Genomic DNA, 17,700 nt, shown 5'->3' on the forward strand with positions numbered 1-17,700 from the left:
CCTCCATTACCCCACTTACCCACTAACCATCAATCTGTGTTCCCCGAGCACCACCCCAGCCTTGACCACATGCCAGTCTTTAAAGCCAGGCCAGGCAGCACTGTGCCTGCAGCCATGGGGCTGGTAGGGGGGGCCAGGTGGGCACAGGTTGCTGTGGTTTGCCAGGAAGGGTGGGCATCTCAGGTGAGACAGTGTGGTGAAGGCTTGTTCACTCCCCTACGCTCTGCCCAGCACAGTGCCTGGCATGAAGCAGGACCCTCGCCAACATTTACTGAGTTCATACCACTCCTCAAAGGAGAGGAAGAACAGAGTCAAGGAACTGGTTCCCACTGGGCCCGGGACCTGCACTGGAGAACGGAAGGCCATGGTCCCTCCCACTCTCAGCATCTACACCCAGAAAGGGGAGCAAACAGGGTCCAAGAACTGCATCTGTTGTTTCTTTAATCGAATGCAGACTCATTCATAGAAAACCAATGCAACCACAGCGTGGAAACAGTCAACGGAGCTCTGACAAGACTCCGACCCACCTCCTCTCCCAGCCCTGGGCGGGCTGCGCAAACACATTGGGGAGAATAAAACATTCCCATCTCAAGGCAGGGCCTGGCCTGACTCCCCAGCCCTGGAGTCTGCAACAGACCAGGGAGGGCAAAGGGGGCCCAGGACCAGAGCAGCCAGAGCTGGGTTTGTTCAGTGTAAACTCCAAGGTGTCATATGCACGTGTGTGACCAACAGGACTTGGCTGACGACTGGACGGAAATGAGCCAGCCCTGGGCCCAGAGCGAGACTGGGGTGAGGGGGCAGAAGGAAAGGTCGTGGCCCTTCTCGAGCCCCCTCTATGATAGGCACTGGACTCCTGCGAGGGTGCAGGAGGCAGGTGGGCTGGGCTCTTCGTGCCCTCCCTCCTTGACCCCTGACATCCTTGGGCAATGTCAATGGCACTAATGCCCCCAGCTGGGGCCTGGCAGGACGGCGGGCCCAGCCAGAAAAAGGAAGGAGGAGGGCGAGTTGCTTTTTCTTTCCAAACCTGGTACTCGCATCCGTCTGGGGCTGATGAAACAGGACGTGACCTCGGAATCCAGGCCTCAGGTCAAAGGCAGTTCTCACATAAGCTGACTCTCACTGCCAAAGAGCTGCCAGGGCCCTTGGCAGGTCTTAGCACCATAAGCCTGGCACTAGCTGGCCAGTCCCCAAAATCCTACGCCCCGTCCATCTGGCCGACTAGAGTGGGCAGTGATGGCAGTGAGGTACAACCCCAAAGAGCCGTGGGGCCCTGGTACAGGCCAGAGAATCAGGCCCAGACTGAGGAGCGAAGGCTTTGGGCTCCAGGCTGGGGAGAAGGGAAGGACAGGTGGGATCTGAGGCATGAGATGGGTAGGGCAACACTTCCCCCCTTTCCTCAGAGGAACAAACGGAGAGCCAAGGACAGGGGCCTTGGAAGGTGCCAACACTGATGAGAAAGCAGCAATTTGGCCAACATCTGGGGTTCCAGGGGAGGCCTCTTCCCCGGCAGGGGCAGCTGCAAGGCTCAAGGCCAGCCTGTGACTGTCCGGGGCCAAGCCTGGCCGGGCCGGGGGATCCCGCAGCCACTGCACTGGGCAGGGAGGCAGAGGAGCACAGCCCGGAGTGAAGTGCGGTGGCTCGGCTAGAAGACGTAGATCTTGTCCCGCTGCACAGTGTCCAGGTCGTCGTCCAGTGTCAGCAACACCTGGGGGGGCAGCTGAGTCAGACACAGGATGGGAGCCTGCACCCTCCTCCCTCCCAGTGGCCAGAGAGGCTCCCGTACCAGGAATGACCCGAACATGGCGATGGAGGAGAGGAAGTGCCAGATGTCATGGTCGTCGAAGAAGTCGAGGAGGATGCAGTCCCGATTGTGCTCCCTCGACTCGGCCGGCGTTTTCTGGGCAGGAACAGGGAGCGCTGCCTGCTGATGCGGCCCTGCACCCCCTTCTACCTCCAGGGCCCTGTTCCCAGCCCAGGGGAACAGCGCTTTCTCCCCACCTCACCTGTCGCCCTCATCTCCCACATGTAAGACCCGGCTCCCCTTACAAATGCCTCCCTGCTTCTGCCTTCCTCCTTCCCACTCGGACCTCCTCCCTCAGATTCTCCTCCCCTGGGCCTAGGAGCAGAGGGTGAGAGCTGGAGGCGCTGGACGCCTCCTAACTCAGCCCGTGGGACCAGCCGCCCTCATCAGCCTCCAGGGCCTCCAGGCTCCTTTTCTTCCCACAGCCCAGCTGTCAGGTGACAGAGCCCTGTCGCAGTGACAGTGGCCACGCACTCAGGTCTGTAACTTCTTTCCCGCAGACACCAGCTGGGCCTCAGGGTGCCTGGGCTCAGGCCATAGGGAGGACCGAGGGCCCTGCCTTGCCCTCGAGAGCCAGTGCTCACCTGACTCCCGTGCCTCCCACCTAGTTCTGCCTCTGCATCGCCACAGGTCACAGCTCCTGGGACACAGGGCCTTCCCCATCCCCAGGGTCTTCAAGGCCAAGAGCAAGACCTGCCTCTTCCAGGCAATTTTCCTGGACCCTCACTCCTGGGCCTATCCTCTGCCCTTCCGTGCCTTCCCCCGCCATCCTGCCAGGAGCTGCAGCCCCTCCCTGAACTAGATGATCAAGCTCCTCGCCTAGAAGGCAGAGCCCAAACCAGACTCGACTCAGGTTACAGGACTGAAACCTGCCCCACGGCAGGTGCCCTGGAGGCAGAAGACAGAGCCACTCCCCACTGCGCATCCTCAGGCAAGTTCCTCGGCCCCCTGGCCTCAGCTGCCTCACAGGCACAGGGGGGACGCCCAGCCCACGCAGGTTCACTGGCAGGAGGACTGAACAAGAAAGCTGCTGGAAGTGAAGTGCTGTTGCAGGCAGGCCGTTGGCTCAGGATGAGCCTGTGGGTGACTCCCCGCCCCCAGCAGGGTGCCCGCTCACCTGCCAGGTGCTGAGTCCCTGGAAGAAGAAGAAGAGCGCGAAGCCCCAGACCACGGAGGTGCAGACGATGCAGAGCAGGGGGATGAGCTTGATTCTCTCCCCACTCCGGAGCTGGGTGGGCGGGGTAGAGGGGAGAGCAGCCTGAGGGCCACTCCTCACCCCTTTCCTGGCCTGCCCAGATGCTGCTTTCCTGGAGCCTCACACCACCACCGCTTCCAGTTGCCCAGCTCAGCCTGCCCCACACGAACAGCTGGGGTCCTCACCACTAACGGCCACCCTGCTGGGCCTCCCTGTGCCCAGGACCCTGTGCTGGCAGCGCCCTGGCCAGGCGGCCCTCTGTGTGGGGGCTCCTCTCACACTGGACAGCACAGACTCAGTGGGCACTGCCTCCTCACCCCTCTGCACTGAAGTGCTAGTTGCCTGGGCCTCTCTTAGAACATGGACGGGGCTCAGCAAGTGGCCCTTAGACACAGCTGGTTCCCGGGGGACACATACAAGAGCATTAGCCCCCCTCCGCAAACCTCGCTGCACAGACAGGTGGGCAGGAAGGCGGTCTCGGCGCTGCCCAGGCAGGCGCTGCCATCTCCCCGAGGCTGAGCAGCAGCCGCACAGGCTCAGCCCTCACCTTCATAATGATGTAGAAGGCAAAGTAGAGGAGCAGGTTGCAGATGCCAATGGCCAACAGGTAGGAGGCAAAATCGTTGGGGCGCATGATGAGTCCGTAAGCAGCCCTGGCCAGAGGGAAAGAGTGGTGAGGAGGGGATGGCTGGGCACGGAGGGCCTGCCCTCAATCCTACTCTGTGGCTCACACTAACCTGGGGCTGGCTCAGCGGCCTACGGAGGACTCTAGAACCCCAGTGCCCACACCTCTCATCAGCCCCCATTTCTCACACCCAAAGGTCTCAGCCGCCCACCCGCCAGCTGCCACAGACAGTGGCCAGACTCACAGCGACCAGTTGATAATGTTGCCCATGACCAGCAGCACCATGCGGTCCTAGAGGGAAGCAGAGACGGGTTGAGAGGGGAGAAGGCCCAGGTCGGTCCCCGCCACCCTGGGCCTCCGCTTCACCCCTGACTCCCCGCTCCTGGAGGGAAGAGAGCAGGTGGAAGAGGGCTGGGAAGCGGTAGGTACCACGTAGAGGGGCCCGCTGCACTGCCGGATACAGTCCGTGTAAAGCACGTGGAGGATGCGGCGGCAAATCCCCGAGTCTGCAAGAGAGAAGGTGCGCTTCTTTCCCAGGCCCAGCTGCGCCCGCTGAGGAGGCCAGGGCCTTTGGGGGTCACTGCTGTGCGAGGCCTCATCTAATTCCTCACCCGGGGAGTCCTCCAAGCCCCAGTGAGAGGGCAGACCCAGGCCACAGCCCCTCACCCTGGAGGCCCCATCCCACCCTGCCCTCACCCAGCTTCCAGCGGCCCATGTAATAGAGCTGTATGCTGAGTAGCAGGGTGGCAACGATGTGGATGACTGAGAAAACAATCCAGAACGCCATGTTCCCTTTGCCGAAGACCTGCCGGGTGCCAAGGGCAGGGCTGAGGGACTCGAAGGAAGCTGCTCCCCACCCCACCCTCCCTCTAGAGGTGGTGGGGGAGATGGGAGGTGCAGGGCCCTCTGTGGGCCAGGGAAGGGGCAACACTCTGCTGCAGGAGGTGAAGAGGTGGAGAGGGAGGAGGGGGGAGGAGGGGAGGAAGGGGAAGGAGGGGAGCACTGGAAGGGGGAGCGTGTGCGTGTGCAGGCACATAGCTGGTTCAGGCCTCACCACGCCCAGCACCGAGAAGAAGATGACCACGGCCAGGCATGCGTAAGCGCTGTAGGCGCTGGCGTTGATGTCCGGGTGCCGCTTCTGGTAGAGCTTGAGCATGCAGAGCCCGGCGATCATGTACATGAATGACGTGTCTGGGTGGGACGTGGCCATGAGATGCAGCACCACCACTGAGCTTCCACAAGGACCCCCGGCCCCCACAACCAGAGTGAGAGAGCGCCCACTCCACCTGAGGCCACAGAGCCAGCTGGTGGCGGGCTGGCGCTGGCCCTCCGGTCCCTTCACTGTCACCTCTCCACGCCCCAGCCCCCAACTGGCTGTCACCCACAGTCTGACTTCGCGTCAGGGACCACATTGCAATGATGTTCATGTTCTGGAGGAAGGATCAGGAATCAATGAAGGGGCACTACACTGTTCCCCTGCAGTTGCTGCACCCTGGGGACCCTGGGTGATGGTACGGTGTGACAGGGGCAGGTCCCTGCTCTGGCTTCAGCCCCACTCACCAAACTGGAAGTTGGTATAGTTGGGGCAAACGTGGTAGCAGGCGCTCAACAGGCCCTCCATCATGAGGGCTGTGCCCATGGCATAGAACAGGCCGAAGTGTTTGGGGATCCCACACTCCTGGTGCGGGGAGGGAAGGAGGGAAGGAGAGAGGAGGTGAGGCAGGAAGGGAGAGCTCATGAGAGGAGCAGGCTGTGGGCAGAGGGGAGTAGGGAGGGCAGCCAGGCCACAGGCTCCCACCAGGGCGTAGAGGTCGTTGCGCAGCAGGGCCCGGTTGTGGTTGATCTCCCGCTGCAGGATGATGAGCAGGAAGAGCAGCCCCAGCAGGATGTACCCCAGGTTGCTGAGGATGTTGTTGAAAGCGCTAGGAGGGCACACAGGACACAGGTCTCAGCCTCTCCCCGTCCAGGCAAGCACACAGAGCCTGCCCCTTCCCGGTCCACCACTGGCAGGGGGAAGGGGCCTCCCAAGACGATCCCCACCTGAGGTTGCCCAGTGGGTGGGCACAGAGGAAGTTGTAGTAGCAGATGTCCTGATTCCCTGTGACATTCACCACCTGCAGGAGGGGGAGGGGAGGGTGCCAAGCTCAGCCCCATGCCCTGGGGAGGAAGAGCCAGGCGCCAGCAGGGGCCACCCCACTCCACTCTGCCACAGACGGGAAGTGCCCCAAGGCCAGCAGGTATGTGCACAGGTACCCCAGGCAGTCCTCTTTGTGGCAGCCACTGTCAACTCTCTCGGGGGTGGCTGACCACCTGGGTGTGATGGTGACTGAAGTTCTGACTGAAGTACAGGGAAAAGGGAAGCGACTTTCATTCCACCAATCCCTGTAAAACCTGCGGGGGGTAGAGGAGGGGTGCCATCCCTGGGACTGTGCTGTCCCCATTTTGCAGATGAATAAACTGATGCTCAGGGAGGTTAAGTGAATGGCTCAAGGTCACCCAGCTGGTAAAAGCTGGGATTTGAACCCAGTCCCGCGACCTCAGCCCTATGCTTGCTCCAGCCTGGGGAGCCAGCCCTGCTCACCGTCTGGTAGGTGATCACCAGCTGCACCACCGGGAGCGCATAGAAGACAGCGATGGTGGCGATGTTCCTGAGAGGGAGACGGCAGTGAGGCAGAAGGGCCCGAAGCCACCCCTCCCCACGTAATGGGAAGCCATTCACCCGTCCACTCACCAGAAGTAGATCTGGTACTTCTTCCGCAGAACACGTTTGTCCTTGCGCGCCAGGTCGGCCACACAGAGATATTGCTGGGGAGAAGCTGGAGTGAGCCTTTCCCCCCACTGGGGGAGAGGGCCCGACACTGATGGGTAGGGTTCTGGGCCACCTGCCGCTGCTGGCCCAGCAGCCCAGAAGAGCTGGTGTCAAGTCAGAATCTGTCCCGCCCCAGGGGCAGACCTCCTGGGCTGCACAGGAACTCTCCCTGCCGCAGGAGTCCTGAGCAGGGCCCCCCACGTGCCAGACCTTGAGTGTGAATGACAGACCTGGAGCGAATGACTGACAGACCTTGGTGTGAATGACAGCTTGGAGCAAATGATTGACAGACCCTGGTACCAATGACTAACAGACCCTTGTGTGAATGACAGACCTGGAGTGAATGACTGACAGACCTTGGTGCCAATGACTGACAGACCTTGGAGTGAATGACTGACTGACCCTGGTGTGAATGACAGACCTTGGTGCCAATAACTGAGAGACCCTGGAGCGAATGACTGACTGACCCTGGTGTGAATGACAGACGTTGGAACAAATGACTGACTGACCCTGGTGTGAATGACAGACCTTGGAACGAATGACTGACCTTGGTGCCAATGACTGACTGACCTTGGTGCGAATGACGTTCTTGTCCGATTCGATGTCAGTCAGTGTGTCATAGTCTTCCTCCTCCACGGAGCTCATGGAGTCCAGCCGCGGCCGCGTGCCTACAGGGTCCAGGGGGCGGTCTGGGGAGAGCAGGCAGGAGGGGTTCCCCGTGGGCATGGAGCTTGGGGTCCATCCCCACCCACCAGGGCAATTGTCACAATTTCTAGGCAGAGGGAAGAGGCATATGGGGCTCAGAGCCCTAGTGGGCTCAGGTCCTCGAGGAGGTACCAAATACTCCTAAGTCCTTGGGGGAACCAGCGTGGGCTCTGCAGAGGCCACTATCTAGGGATGTGCCAGCCTGCCCCTCGCTGAGTGAAGGCTCCCAGGCCAGGACGCTGCGCAGCCCCAGCCCCAGCCCCAGCCCCAGCCCCAAGCAGCAGGACTGAATCTGGCAGAAGTCATGCTGATTAGAAGGCGCCAGCTGAGTGGATTCTGAGGAAGCACTGGGTGAAGACCAGTGGGCCGAGGGTGCGAGGCTGCTTCAGCCTGTCCTGTGCCCCCACAGCTCCCTCCTGTGGCCCTGCCTGACCAAGGCCCCGAGGCCAGGACATGCACCCCTGCCTGAAGCCCTAGCTCAGGCCAGGGAGCCAGGGTGCTGGCAAATGTGACAGCAAACAGGACATCTGGCCAGGGGAGGGATGCCAGCCCACCAGGCCTGCTCATCCCAGAACACACAGAGCAGGCGAGCACAGGCATTAGAGGCGGCCATGCGCAAAGCTGCTTCCTGGCCAAGCCGAGGGCCCGGGCGCCGCCCTGGCAGAGCTGATTGGCAGAGCAGCTCCTCCCCTCCCCACATCTACCCATGGCAATGCACAGCTGCCGCATCTGGCCAAAGGGAAGGCGCCGCTTGAACTGGTCGTGCCCTTCAAAGGAAAGGGAGAGTTACCAGGGAAGTGGAGCCCAGGAGGCAAGGCTGAGGGGGTAGAGGGTGGGAGACAGCAGGCCCTTCCCTGCCCCAGCATCTGGCAGAGAGGCGACCGCCCACCGACAGGTGTCCAGGTGTTGCCGCGCTGCCCGGCCCACTCACCCTGGTAAGTGTAGGAGAGGTCCGCAGTATCCATGCTGTCAACCAGACCCTCAGTGGACCCGGAACAATTCTCTGCAGAACAGTAACTGGTGAGGACAGGCCTCAGGGAGGGCGGTGCTGGACTCTGAGGAGGCTGGCCCCCACGTGCCCCGTGGAGGTGGCAGCCTCAGGAGACAGTGGGAGTTGCCAGCACAGTTGCTGGCACTGACACATACCGAAGGAGCCATAGTTGTAACCATCATAAGAGGAGCTGCCAGGGAAGGGGTCAGCCAGGACCCGAGGGTGACCTGCAACGAGACATCAAGGTCCCCTTAGCCCTGGGAGCAGAGAGGCCGAAAGCCATGGAGAAGAGAGAAGAGACAGAGAGGAGCCACGGCAGCAGCAAAGAACAAGCAGCGATCCCAGCAAACACAGCTCACTCCCACCACCCACCCGCCGTCCTCCCATGTGTGTCCCCAAGTGGCAACCTCGCCACCCTGGCCCTCCATGAAGGGAGAGATACCAAGAAACAGATGTGTCTGAATTGCCAGCAGCAAGGATGGACAGCATGCCTGCCAGGCCCCGCAGCACCCTGTGTGCCCCTGTCCCACTCTGGGCTCCAGCCCCTCTGCTTACCAAGGAGAGAAGCTGAGAAGGAAGGTCCCAAGCAGGAGGGAGGACAGAAAGAGAGGAATGGCAGAAAGGAAGAGAGAACGAAGGATTAATAATCCCTGAGATGTGAGCCCCAGTGTCTGTGGCAGACTGAGTGCAGCTGGCCCGCAAGAATGGTCAGGTGGCAGCCTTCAGACAAGTGTGGCAGGGACGGCAGGCACAGTGTCCCAGCCCCCGGTAGTGTCATTCCCAACCTGAATATCCGGAAGGCCGCAGACAGCCACCTCTGACCCTGAGGGAGCAACCCCCCCCACCCCCACCCAAAACACACAGCACTCTGCCCTCCCACCTAGGCCCTCCAGTACCGCTTTCCGGGCAGGCTCGGTCCACCGCCAGCAGCAGGGTCTTCTTCCTCTGCCTGCAGGAACAGAACCCAGAGGCAAACCCGTGGGACAGGACAGGGTCCCTCCACCCTCCCCACCTCATGGCACTGTCCTTCATTCATGATCCTATGGTTCTTCCAGGCTGGGAAGCAAGGTGGGGTCTCCCTGCTTGGAAAGGCTGAGAGCAGGGGCTGGTTTCCAGAGGAGAGGCCCCTGGACCACAGACCTAACAGGGCCTGCTTTCTTCTTCCCTGGGGACGGTGTGGAAGATTGCCCTGGGCTGGCTCAGACCCTGCCAGGCCATCTCCCCACAACCCCGCCCCCCGTGCCCCAGAGCAGAGGAGGGCCCAGCAGTTCCTCTTTACCTCCAGTTCTCCCAGCAGGCCAGGAGGATGGTCAGCAGGTAGAAGGAGAGAAAGATGCCCAGGCAGAAGAGCATCCCAGCCACGTAGGCCTCAGCTGTTGGAAGGAAGCAGGACGCCGAGCACACCAATCACGGCGCCCAGGGCCCAGCGAACTCTCACCACTTCTCCCCTCAAACGCTAAGGCCCAGCCAGGGTGCACAACTGGCCGCTCCCCGACTCCGCCACACCCCACCTCGGTTCCTGCCTGCGCTCCTGTTGCTCCCTCTGCAAGAACTCTCCCCTCTACTTCTTCCTTACATCTCCCCCGGGACTTAACCTTCAACACACGGCCAGGATCCTCTAGGAATCGGCCTCTGTCCTGCCCACAGTGACCTCGCAGCAGTGGCTCCTGCTCTCTAAGAGGCGCTCCCCAGGGATGCAGCTGGAGCACCTGGCAAACAGATGTGCTCCACAAATATTTGCTGAATAAAGAATCCGCATAGGAGAGGCAGCGTCTTCCCTCCACCTCACCCTCATGCTTTTATCTCCCACTTTCTTGTTACAAAGGGCCCGTTCCATCGCTCAGTAAATATTTATTGAGCATGACTAAGAGGCCGGTACTTCCTACCAATTGCACTAAACTTCACAACTCAGTGAGATCACAGGGACAGACCCTATTACCCCTGTCACAGAGATAGGGAAACTGAGGCCCAAAGAGATGAACCTGCTGCTAAGTGGCACAGAGAAAACCAGACTCAGCATGTTGCTCTTTAGTCATGGACTTTGCACCAAGTTTTATTGGGACTCACCTCGGGCCCTCCCATCATGAAGCCTACCAAGAACGTGGCCCCCTTCGCACTGGCAGCCTGGCTGAATAGGCCTCATCCCCCTTCCTACCCCAGGCTGAGACGAAGAGCTGCGGGCCAGGCCAAACCCTCAGCCACCCACACTCACATGTGACTGCTTGAGACACCAGCACAGACAGGGTTTTCTGGCGGTGCCCTTGATCAACCGGTTCATCTGGAAGTAAAATGTCAAACTGGCAAACAAAGAGTTGCCTGAAGCTTGGTTAGAGCGGGTGGGACCAGCCCTGGGGAGTCTGGGGCCAAACACCGGTTCCCACGGGCCCACAAGTCAGCTACACAGGCTCCTCTGACTCCCAGGAAGGGGCCAAGCCCTCCCCCGCCAGCCAGGCCCGGGACACAGAGTCACCTTCCACAAATGGGTAGAAGGGCAAGGAGCCCCCGCAGGCCTGGTCTTCCGTCTTCACCACCACCACCACATAGAAGCTGTTACTGGGGAAGTCTTTGCGCTGCAGGATGGCGACGATGACATCATCACCACCATCGTCATGGGATCATCAATGTCATCATCAGCACCATCCTTTTCTGAAATTCCTACTTTGGGCCAGAAATTATGCTAACCTCTATCTATATGTTATTTTACTCAATCCTCCCAAAGGTCCTAATGAGACAGTATCATCATTATCGCTGCTGGACAGGCTCGGAAGTTAGCTTAGGGTCACGCTGCCAGTAAGTGGTAGAGCCACGATTATCTGACTCCAAAGCCTGAGCCCAAAGCCGGGCGAGCAAATGCATGTCCCCCCATCATGGAGCCCAGGGGTGCCCCATTAAAGGCTGGGTGTCGGCAGGGGAAGTGGCGGGCCATACTGCCTCCGGCAGCTACATGACTGAATGTCACGACACATGGCGTCCCTCCCTGCGCCGGTGTCGGTTCTGCCCTCGCCAAGTGCAGGCACAAAGCTTCAGCGAGGCCCTTTCCTCTCCTTACTTTCATCACAGTGAATGAAGTGGCCATGACAGCCAGAAGGGGCATGCTGCTCTTTCCTGTCCCAAAGGCAGCTGGGATTCTGCTTCGACCCCAAGTCTCAGGGACCAGTGGGCTGAGACTCAGTCTTGTGGGCAAGGGAGGATGGGGCAAGGGAAGAGGAGCAGGGGTCTGGAAAGCCAATCCCCAGACGCCTCTCGCCAGCCCATGTGCGTCCCTACCTGCACGGTGATGGCTGCCTTCTTGGTCATAGTCTGGTACATGCCGATGAAGGCCACGTTGTTGTCCAGATCATAGACAGGGCACTACAGAGGGGGCAGCAGATGCAGGGGCCTGGGCCGTGTCCCCTCTTGGCAGCAGCCCTGCCACCACTGGTGGAGTGTACGAGGACAGGGCACTTACCAGGACATCCTGGATAGAGATGACCGAGCAGGGGAAGGCCTTGTTCGAGGTCACCTTGACAATCACCGAGTCTACTCCCTCCGGAAACTCATACTTGAAGTACTGAGGGCAGAGGGAGGGCACAGGGTGAGCCGTCTCAGAAGGATGCCCCTCTGCCCTCTAGAAGGGGACCATGTGAGAGGCCTTGACTGTCAGCAGCCGCCCTTTCTGGACACCCTCCTGTTGACTTCAGCTGGTCCCTCTGTACAGGGCCTGAGAAGCAGGCGGGAGGGAGGACATAGACCCCCGTCTCCGCACTTGCCGTGCCACCTCCCGTTACCACCTTGGGGCCAGAGCCTCTGCTTCCAGGCTCTCCAGGGCGAGTCCAGCCAATGTGAAACTCCCTGAAGACCACCAGCCACTCCCACATCCCCACTTCCCCATTTATTCTCTCCAGGGGCAGTCAACAGGGGACCTTACCTGAGGCTGCGCTGCTGTTGTATTGAAGCTAAAGAGCTCCCCGGTCCTGTAGGGCAGAGAAGAGCCCCCAAGGTTACCCTCAAAGCTTAGGAAGGAGGCCAGTCCCACAATCCCCTCGCTCTCCCCTGCAGACCTGAGCACGAAGTCGTCCATTCGGCTGACCTGGAGCTGGTACCTGGTGTTGACTGGTGACAGGGTGGACACATCCACGTAGAAGAACTGGACCTCAGACTCGTTCTTGGTGGGGGGCTGACACAGCGTTCGCTCCACCTTCTGGTAGAGGTACTTGCGCTGAAACCTATGACCCAAAGCAGAGTCGTCGGGAAGTGACTACTGTCCTACCCAGCACGTGACTGCAGAGGAACAAGGCCCCATTCCTCCACGCTGGTTCCCTACCACCCCTACCCTTGCCCGCTCCAGGCTGACAGACTCCGGTGGTTGGCTTGGCCTCATGCCATTGACCAGCCTCCAGGTCTGGGACAGAGAAGAGAAACAGAGGGGCTCCTGGGTGGTCGGAGGCCCCAGAGAGGGACTTGGGTGAGGCTCTAGGCAAGGCCTCACCTGGGCCTCCCCCTTCCCAATCCCCATGTCCTACTCACAGCCCTCGCAGGATGAGGGGCACCTGGAAGGACACCACGGCCTCCTTCTGGCGGACCACGAACAGCAAAGGAGCCCCCTTCTGCTTGTTGAGGACATTCACGGACACACGCACACCTTCCGTCTGCAGTGAGACGGTGATGCCTCAGCGAAGCCGTGGGCACCACCGCTGCCACCGGCACTCAGGCCCCCAGAGACTAGCCCTGCCCTCCCTCCTGTCTGTTCTTTCCCCATCCCAGTCAGGCTAGGGAGCTCGCCAAGCCCCTTCTTCTGCCAGGGCAGCCCCCGGTCTACAGGGGCTGGTGCTGCCTTAGTGGAAGCTGTGGAAGAGGCAAGCTCCTGGACGGCAGGTCCCGGCCGGGCAGCAGGACCTAAGCAACTGCAGGGCCTCACTTCCCACCAGGAAACACTGGAAATCTTGGGCACCTCCGGGTGTCCCATTCCTGCCCATCTCATGGGATGCTACACATGTGTGCGCCCCCAAGCGTGTGTGTGCGCGCGCGCGCACACACACACATACATATATATATATGTGTGTGTGTATATATATATACACACACACACACACACACACACACACACGGGAGCAAAAAATGCTTCTCAGCTTTCTTCCTCATGAGCCAGAAGCTCCAATTCAACAACTAATCAGCAGTTCCGGGCAGGTGAACACATAAGGGGCTGTTGAAAGCCAAGAAAGCAAAACTCTGTCCCCAGCTCAGACCAAGGGGCGGGGCTGTGGGAAGTCCCTTCCCATCTCTGAGCCTCAGCTTCCTCCTCTATAAAATGGACACACACTCACGCTGGGCGCTACAAAGGAAAGTATATAAGACAGAGAGAATTTAATGTAAAATATAAAACTAAGTAAATCCCGTGGATCTTGTCACTGGACTGCTGAAGCCGGAGCCCTAGGGCAGCCTTTCTCAGGGGGACAGAGGCCACAACTCGGAGGGTAACCCAAGCCCCCAAGGCAGATCCTGGCCTGTCACAGCAACCAAATGCCTCCCCATCCTGAAAATAACTCAGGTTCCCATGCTCAACGCCACTGCTCCCCAGTAAATGCGTCACGGAGAGAGCTGGGCAGGAGACCACACAGCCAGGCAGCAAGAAGTCTCCAAATTTCAGCTCTAACTTCCCAGCCCCAGCCATGCCCATGCTCACCCACACACACACGATCCCCCCCGCCCTCCAGCTGAGGCAGAAAGGAAAGTGAAGTCAGGTTGAGCTGTATTCCCACAGCAGACAAGCCCTCTTTCCTCCCACCCACCTAGGAGCTGCCTGCACTCCACCTGGCCAGCTGGCTCCCCTCGGCTGCAGGAGGCTGGGGCGTCCCAGCAGCCAGGCTGCCGGCTGCCCCTCCCGCCTGGGCAGCACCTGCCATTCAGCTGGAGCCGATCTCACTCGGGATCTCAGGCCCAGCCCGGTGCAAGCCCGCTCCTCGCTCAGCACCGACCCCGCGGGGCTACCAGGTGCTGGTTGCGGGGCAGGGCGGCCTGTCCCGCATCTGGGGGAAGGAGGCTTAGCGGGGAGCTGGGGACCAGACAACTTCAGACCCTGTCCGGTGGGAGCTTGCGAGAAACCTCGGCGGCAAAGGGAGGGCTGGTCGCCAGGCTCGCGGCTGCGGGGAGGGGAGGGGAGCTGAGGGGGACAGCCCCGCGGGGCGGCGGCCCTCACCCGGTTGCGGGTCACCGTGTGGTTGAAGGTGTAGATGTTGACCAGCTCGCTGTTGACTTCGTCCACATAGAGGTGCTCAAACTCGGCGTCCTTCTGCGACACATTCTTGGGCCCCAGCAGCCCCAGGTGGCTGTGGACTGACGCCGCCAGGAGCGCCAGGAGGGGCAGGCGCAGGGCGAACATGGCCCCGGCAGGGCAGCGGCGGCCGGCGGCAGCACTCCTCTGGGACAGGTCGCGGCTCCGGCCGCAGCCTCCACCATCGCCCCAGGACCAGAACTTTAACCCCGGCTGAGATTAGGAAACGTCCCTCCCGGGCCGCCGCGGCGCTGCCCTGGCACCAGCGGGCGGGGCGGGAGGCGGGGAGGGGCCGGGCCGCGGGAGGCCGGGTCGCGAGGGGCTGAGACCCCGAGGCGTCCGCCGGGGGAGCGAGGGACGGTCGGTTGCTGGGAGCCCGGAGACGCCGGACGGAGGCGGAGAGCGGCAGCCGGCGGCGGGTGGCCGCGAAGGGAGGAGGTCGGGGCGGGGGTGGTAGTCAGCCGACGCCGCGCCGCCCGGAGTGGCCCAGAGTGCGGGCCCTTTAAGGGCAGGCGGGCCCCGCGGCGCCGCGCCCGGAACTAGGGACGGCGTGCGGCGCCGCGAAGCGGTAAACAGCCGGGCTGGCGGCCCGCCGGTGACGTCAGGGGAAACTTACACAGATTTAAAGGGCCAGGTTCCGGATTGCGCCTTAAAGGGACCGCAGAACTCCAGCTGGAAGCCTTTGGTTGATTCCTTTGCCGCTACGGCCTCTTCTTACGCTATCCTGCCCTTCCCCGCAAGCTCACTTTCGATAGATCTCCAAGTGTTGGAGTCTTGTTAACAATTCTCTTTGCTCAAACTTAGGGATGGGATTCCCTACTCCTACGCCCGCTGCCATGACCACTAACGTCGTCCACCCCTGGACCATTTTTCCCTCCTGGAATCGTACCAAGAACTCAGACGTAGGAAACAGGACGGTCGCCTTGACGGCGGAGGGGTAATGGAGACAGACTGCAGGAGGGGCCCGGGTGCAACCTGACCTCCCACGCAGCGGCCACACAGTTTGGGAGACGCCTTCATGCCCACGGGCTTTCTCTTCTCCACGGAGGCAGCTACAAAGCTCGTGGCAAGATAGTGACTTTCAGTGTAAACTGGTGAAAACTTTTCTACAAAATATTTTGGCTTGTGTTTCAAGAAGCTTAAAGAGTTTTATATTCTTTAACCCAGCAATTCCATTTCTGGGATTCTATAGTAAGGAAATACAGATAAAAATGTGTAGGCAGCTACCCTTATCACAGTGCTATTTATAATATAAATATAAAGCATAAAAGAAACACCTTAAACGTCCATAATGCGGGAGTGGTTAAATGCACTATTATCATGAAGCCATTGAAAATGATGTGTAAGACTTTGACATGTAAGTAGATAATTCACAATATGATACTATATAAACAGTATGGTTTCCAAATACATAGGCATGCATAGAAAAATGTTGGAAAAAATGCATAAAATTTAGCAACGATTATCTTTGAATAGAAAAGTACCCCTCCCAAAGAAAAATTAGAACAGTAACTGGCACATTGTAGGTGTCCTTTCAGTATTCAGTGCAGAAATATTGGTCATAAGGTAAAACAGTCCTCAATGGAACAATGCCCAGCTAGTAAGGTGGGGGCAAGGGTGAGGCTGTTGGAATCTTGAATGAGAGAACTCTTGACAAACCACTGGCCCAGGTGGCTTCATCAGGGTGTCTGACAACTTCAGAGGTGGCCACAGTACATTTATTTTCCTTTAAACATATGAAGTGGGAGAATTAGCACTGGCCTTACCCAGAAGCAAGCTGCAGGGACTGAAGTACCTTAGAAAGTCAGACCGAAGAACCTTAGCAAACGCCTGGGCCAACCCCTCATTTTACAGGTATGTGTGGTAAAGCCTAGAAAAGGACAGCTCGTGAGTCGCTCACTTGCCCGGTCTCCTGAGGTTTGGTCCAGCACCCTTTCCAGCACATCTAGGCAGACCTGAATTGGAGGGCACTCAGAGTAACAAGAGGCGTCATAAGGAGCCCTCCATGCAGCCAGCAGCCCAGTTTGGAGAGTCAGTGTAAGACTTCCATATCCCAACTGGACTCCACTCTCTCCTTCACTGTGCCCCTCATCTCGCCAGAAACCCGGAACTCTAAGAAAGACGCATACCACTTAGCCTGATGTAACCAAACTTGTCTATGATGTGCCTGGAACTTTCCTAGGAACTGTGAGAACATAGTCTCTCTGCAATAGGATGGTTGGTGCTGTGACCACATTGAATAAGCCCAGGCTGGGGCTGGGGCTGGGGAACCTGGGGAGAAGCATTCCAAGTCTATCTCTTAGGCTATTCTAACAAAATGTGCCCCTAGGCCTGTTTATACTGCAAATCCAGACACTACAGGTATTGAATCCGTTTCTGGGGGTGGAGCCCATGCAACTGTATTTTTAGCAGGCACTCCGGAAGTTTGCTATGTACAGTGAATTCTGAGAACCACTGCTTTGGGGCCAAATGATTGTGAACTATCAATATTTCTGTTTGTCCCCTTTCTCCTGGCAGTATCTTGGGAGAAGTCTATTCAAATAAATCCAGAGGGGATTCTTCCCTTTTGCAAAATCTCAACGTCCTAACCTTTGAATCCTCAGCACCATGAGTATTCAGATAGGAGAGCAGCAACCCCAGATTTTCTTCCTGTTTTCAAGGGGTAGGCCTTTCTTCAGCCTGGCTCTACCACCCCCCACGCAGGGAACAGCAAGCAACCCAGTTGTGAATAGGCCCTTTCTGAGGTCTGGCAGCCCTGAGTGGAGAGAAAGCCTTTTTGTTGCCTGTAGCGTCAACATAAAAGGGCAGTGCTCGGCCTCAAAGGGAAGGCAAGGCCTCAGGAAGCTCCTTGGCCCTCTGTGCAGGTCCAAGCTACTGCATTCTCCCACATTATGTAAAAAGCCCAATGCCAGCCCTGGTGAAGGGGGCAGGGTGGGTCACAAGGCTCAGGCAACTTTCTTCTATTCCCTGTGGGCCATCCTTCCCAGCCAGAGTAGAAAAAGGACCTAGGAAATGGGACCATTCAGCAGGCAGCTGACAAGGTTCCCAGTTTTGCATGGGTCTGGCTCCATTCTAAGCCACAGGATTTCAAGGTTGGAGCAAGAGGACAGGAAGAAAAGCTTCCCCTGGGTCAGGGGTACTGTTAAACGACCTGAATGCGGCAGGAAGAGCAGGGCACAGTAAGAATCACAGTAAAGGGGTTAGCTGCATTCCATCAATCATTTAGGAACCTGGGGGTTAGGGAGTGGCTATGCTTGTGGATGGGGGGCAGAATCAAACAGCACTTTAAAATTAAGTAATGGTTAACTTTAACCCAGAGAAAAC

At 59.0% G+C, this 17,700-nt stretch overlaps 1 protein-coding gene across 4 annotated transcripts; it reads right to left on the minus strand.

Moving 5' to 3' along the window:
• Window positions 1–415: 415 nt before the first annotated feature.
• Window positions 416–14,946, minus strand: SIDT2 (SID1 transmembrane family member 2). 4 transcript variants are annotated; one of them, XM_080642870.1, is made up of 27 exons: window positions 14,302–14,946; window positions 12,633–12,754; window positions 12,167–12,331; window positions 12,034–12,079; window positions 11,575–11,676; window positions 11,394–11,477; window positions 10,597–10,696; window positions 10,339–10,404; window positions 9,406–9,499; window positions 9,023–9,075; window positions 8,282–8,353; window positions 8,067–8,138; window positions 7,840–7,902; window positions 7,001–7,119; window positions 6,353–6,426; window positions 6,203–6,269; window positions 5,662–5,735; window positions 5,420–5,543; window positions 5,182–5,299; window positions 4,676–4,812; window positions 4,318–4,426; window positions 4,051–4,127; window positions 3,866–3,912; window positions 3,544–3,649; window positions 2,919–3,029; window positions 1,784–1,897; window positions 416–1,705 (listed from the first exon to the last, which is right to left on the minus strand). In XM_080642870.1, exons 1-27 carry the CDS (start codon window positions 14,482–14,484, stop codon window positions 1,643–1,645), a joined length of 2,562 nt encoding a protein of 853 aa, XP_080498996.1. In that variant the 5' UTR covers window positions 14,485–14,946; the 3' UTR covers window positions 416–1,642. The 4 variants fall into 4 exon arrangements, with proteins under 4 accessions (XP_080498996.1, XP_080498995.1, XP_080498998.1 ...); XM_080642869.1 differs by having other exon boundaries at window positions 3,440–3,649; XM_080642872.1 differs by lacking the exon at window positions 7,840–7,902.
• Between the last annotated feature and the right edge of the window lie 2,754 nt (window positions 14,947–17,700).

This window comes from Plecotus auritus, assembly GCF_963455305.1.
Source record: "Plecotus auritus genome assembly, chromosome: 9".
Taxonomy (NCBI): Eukaryota; Metazoa; Chordata; class Mammalia; order Chiroptera; family Vespertilionidae; genus Plecotus; species Plecotus auritus.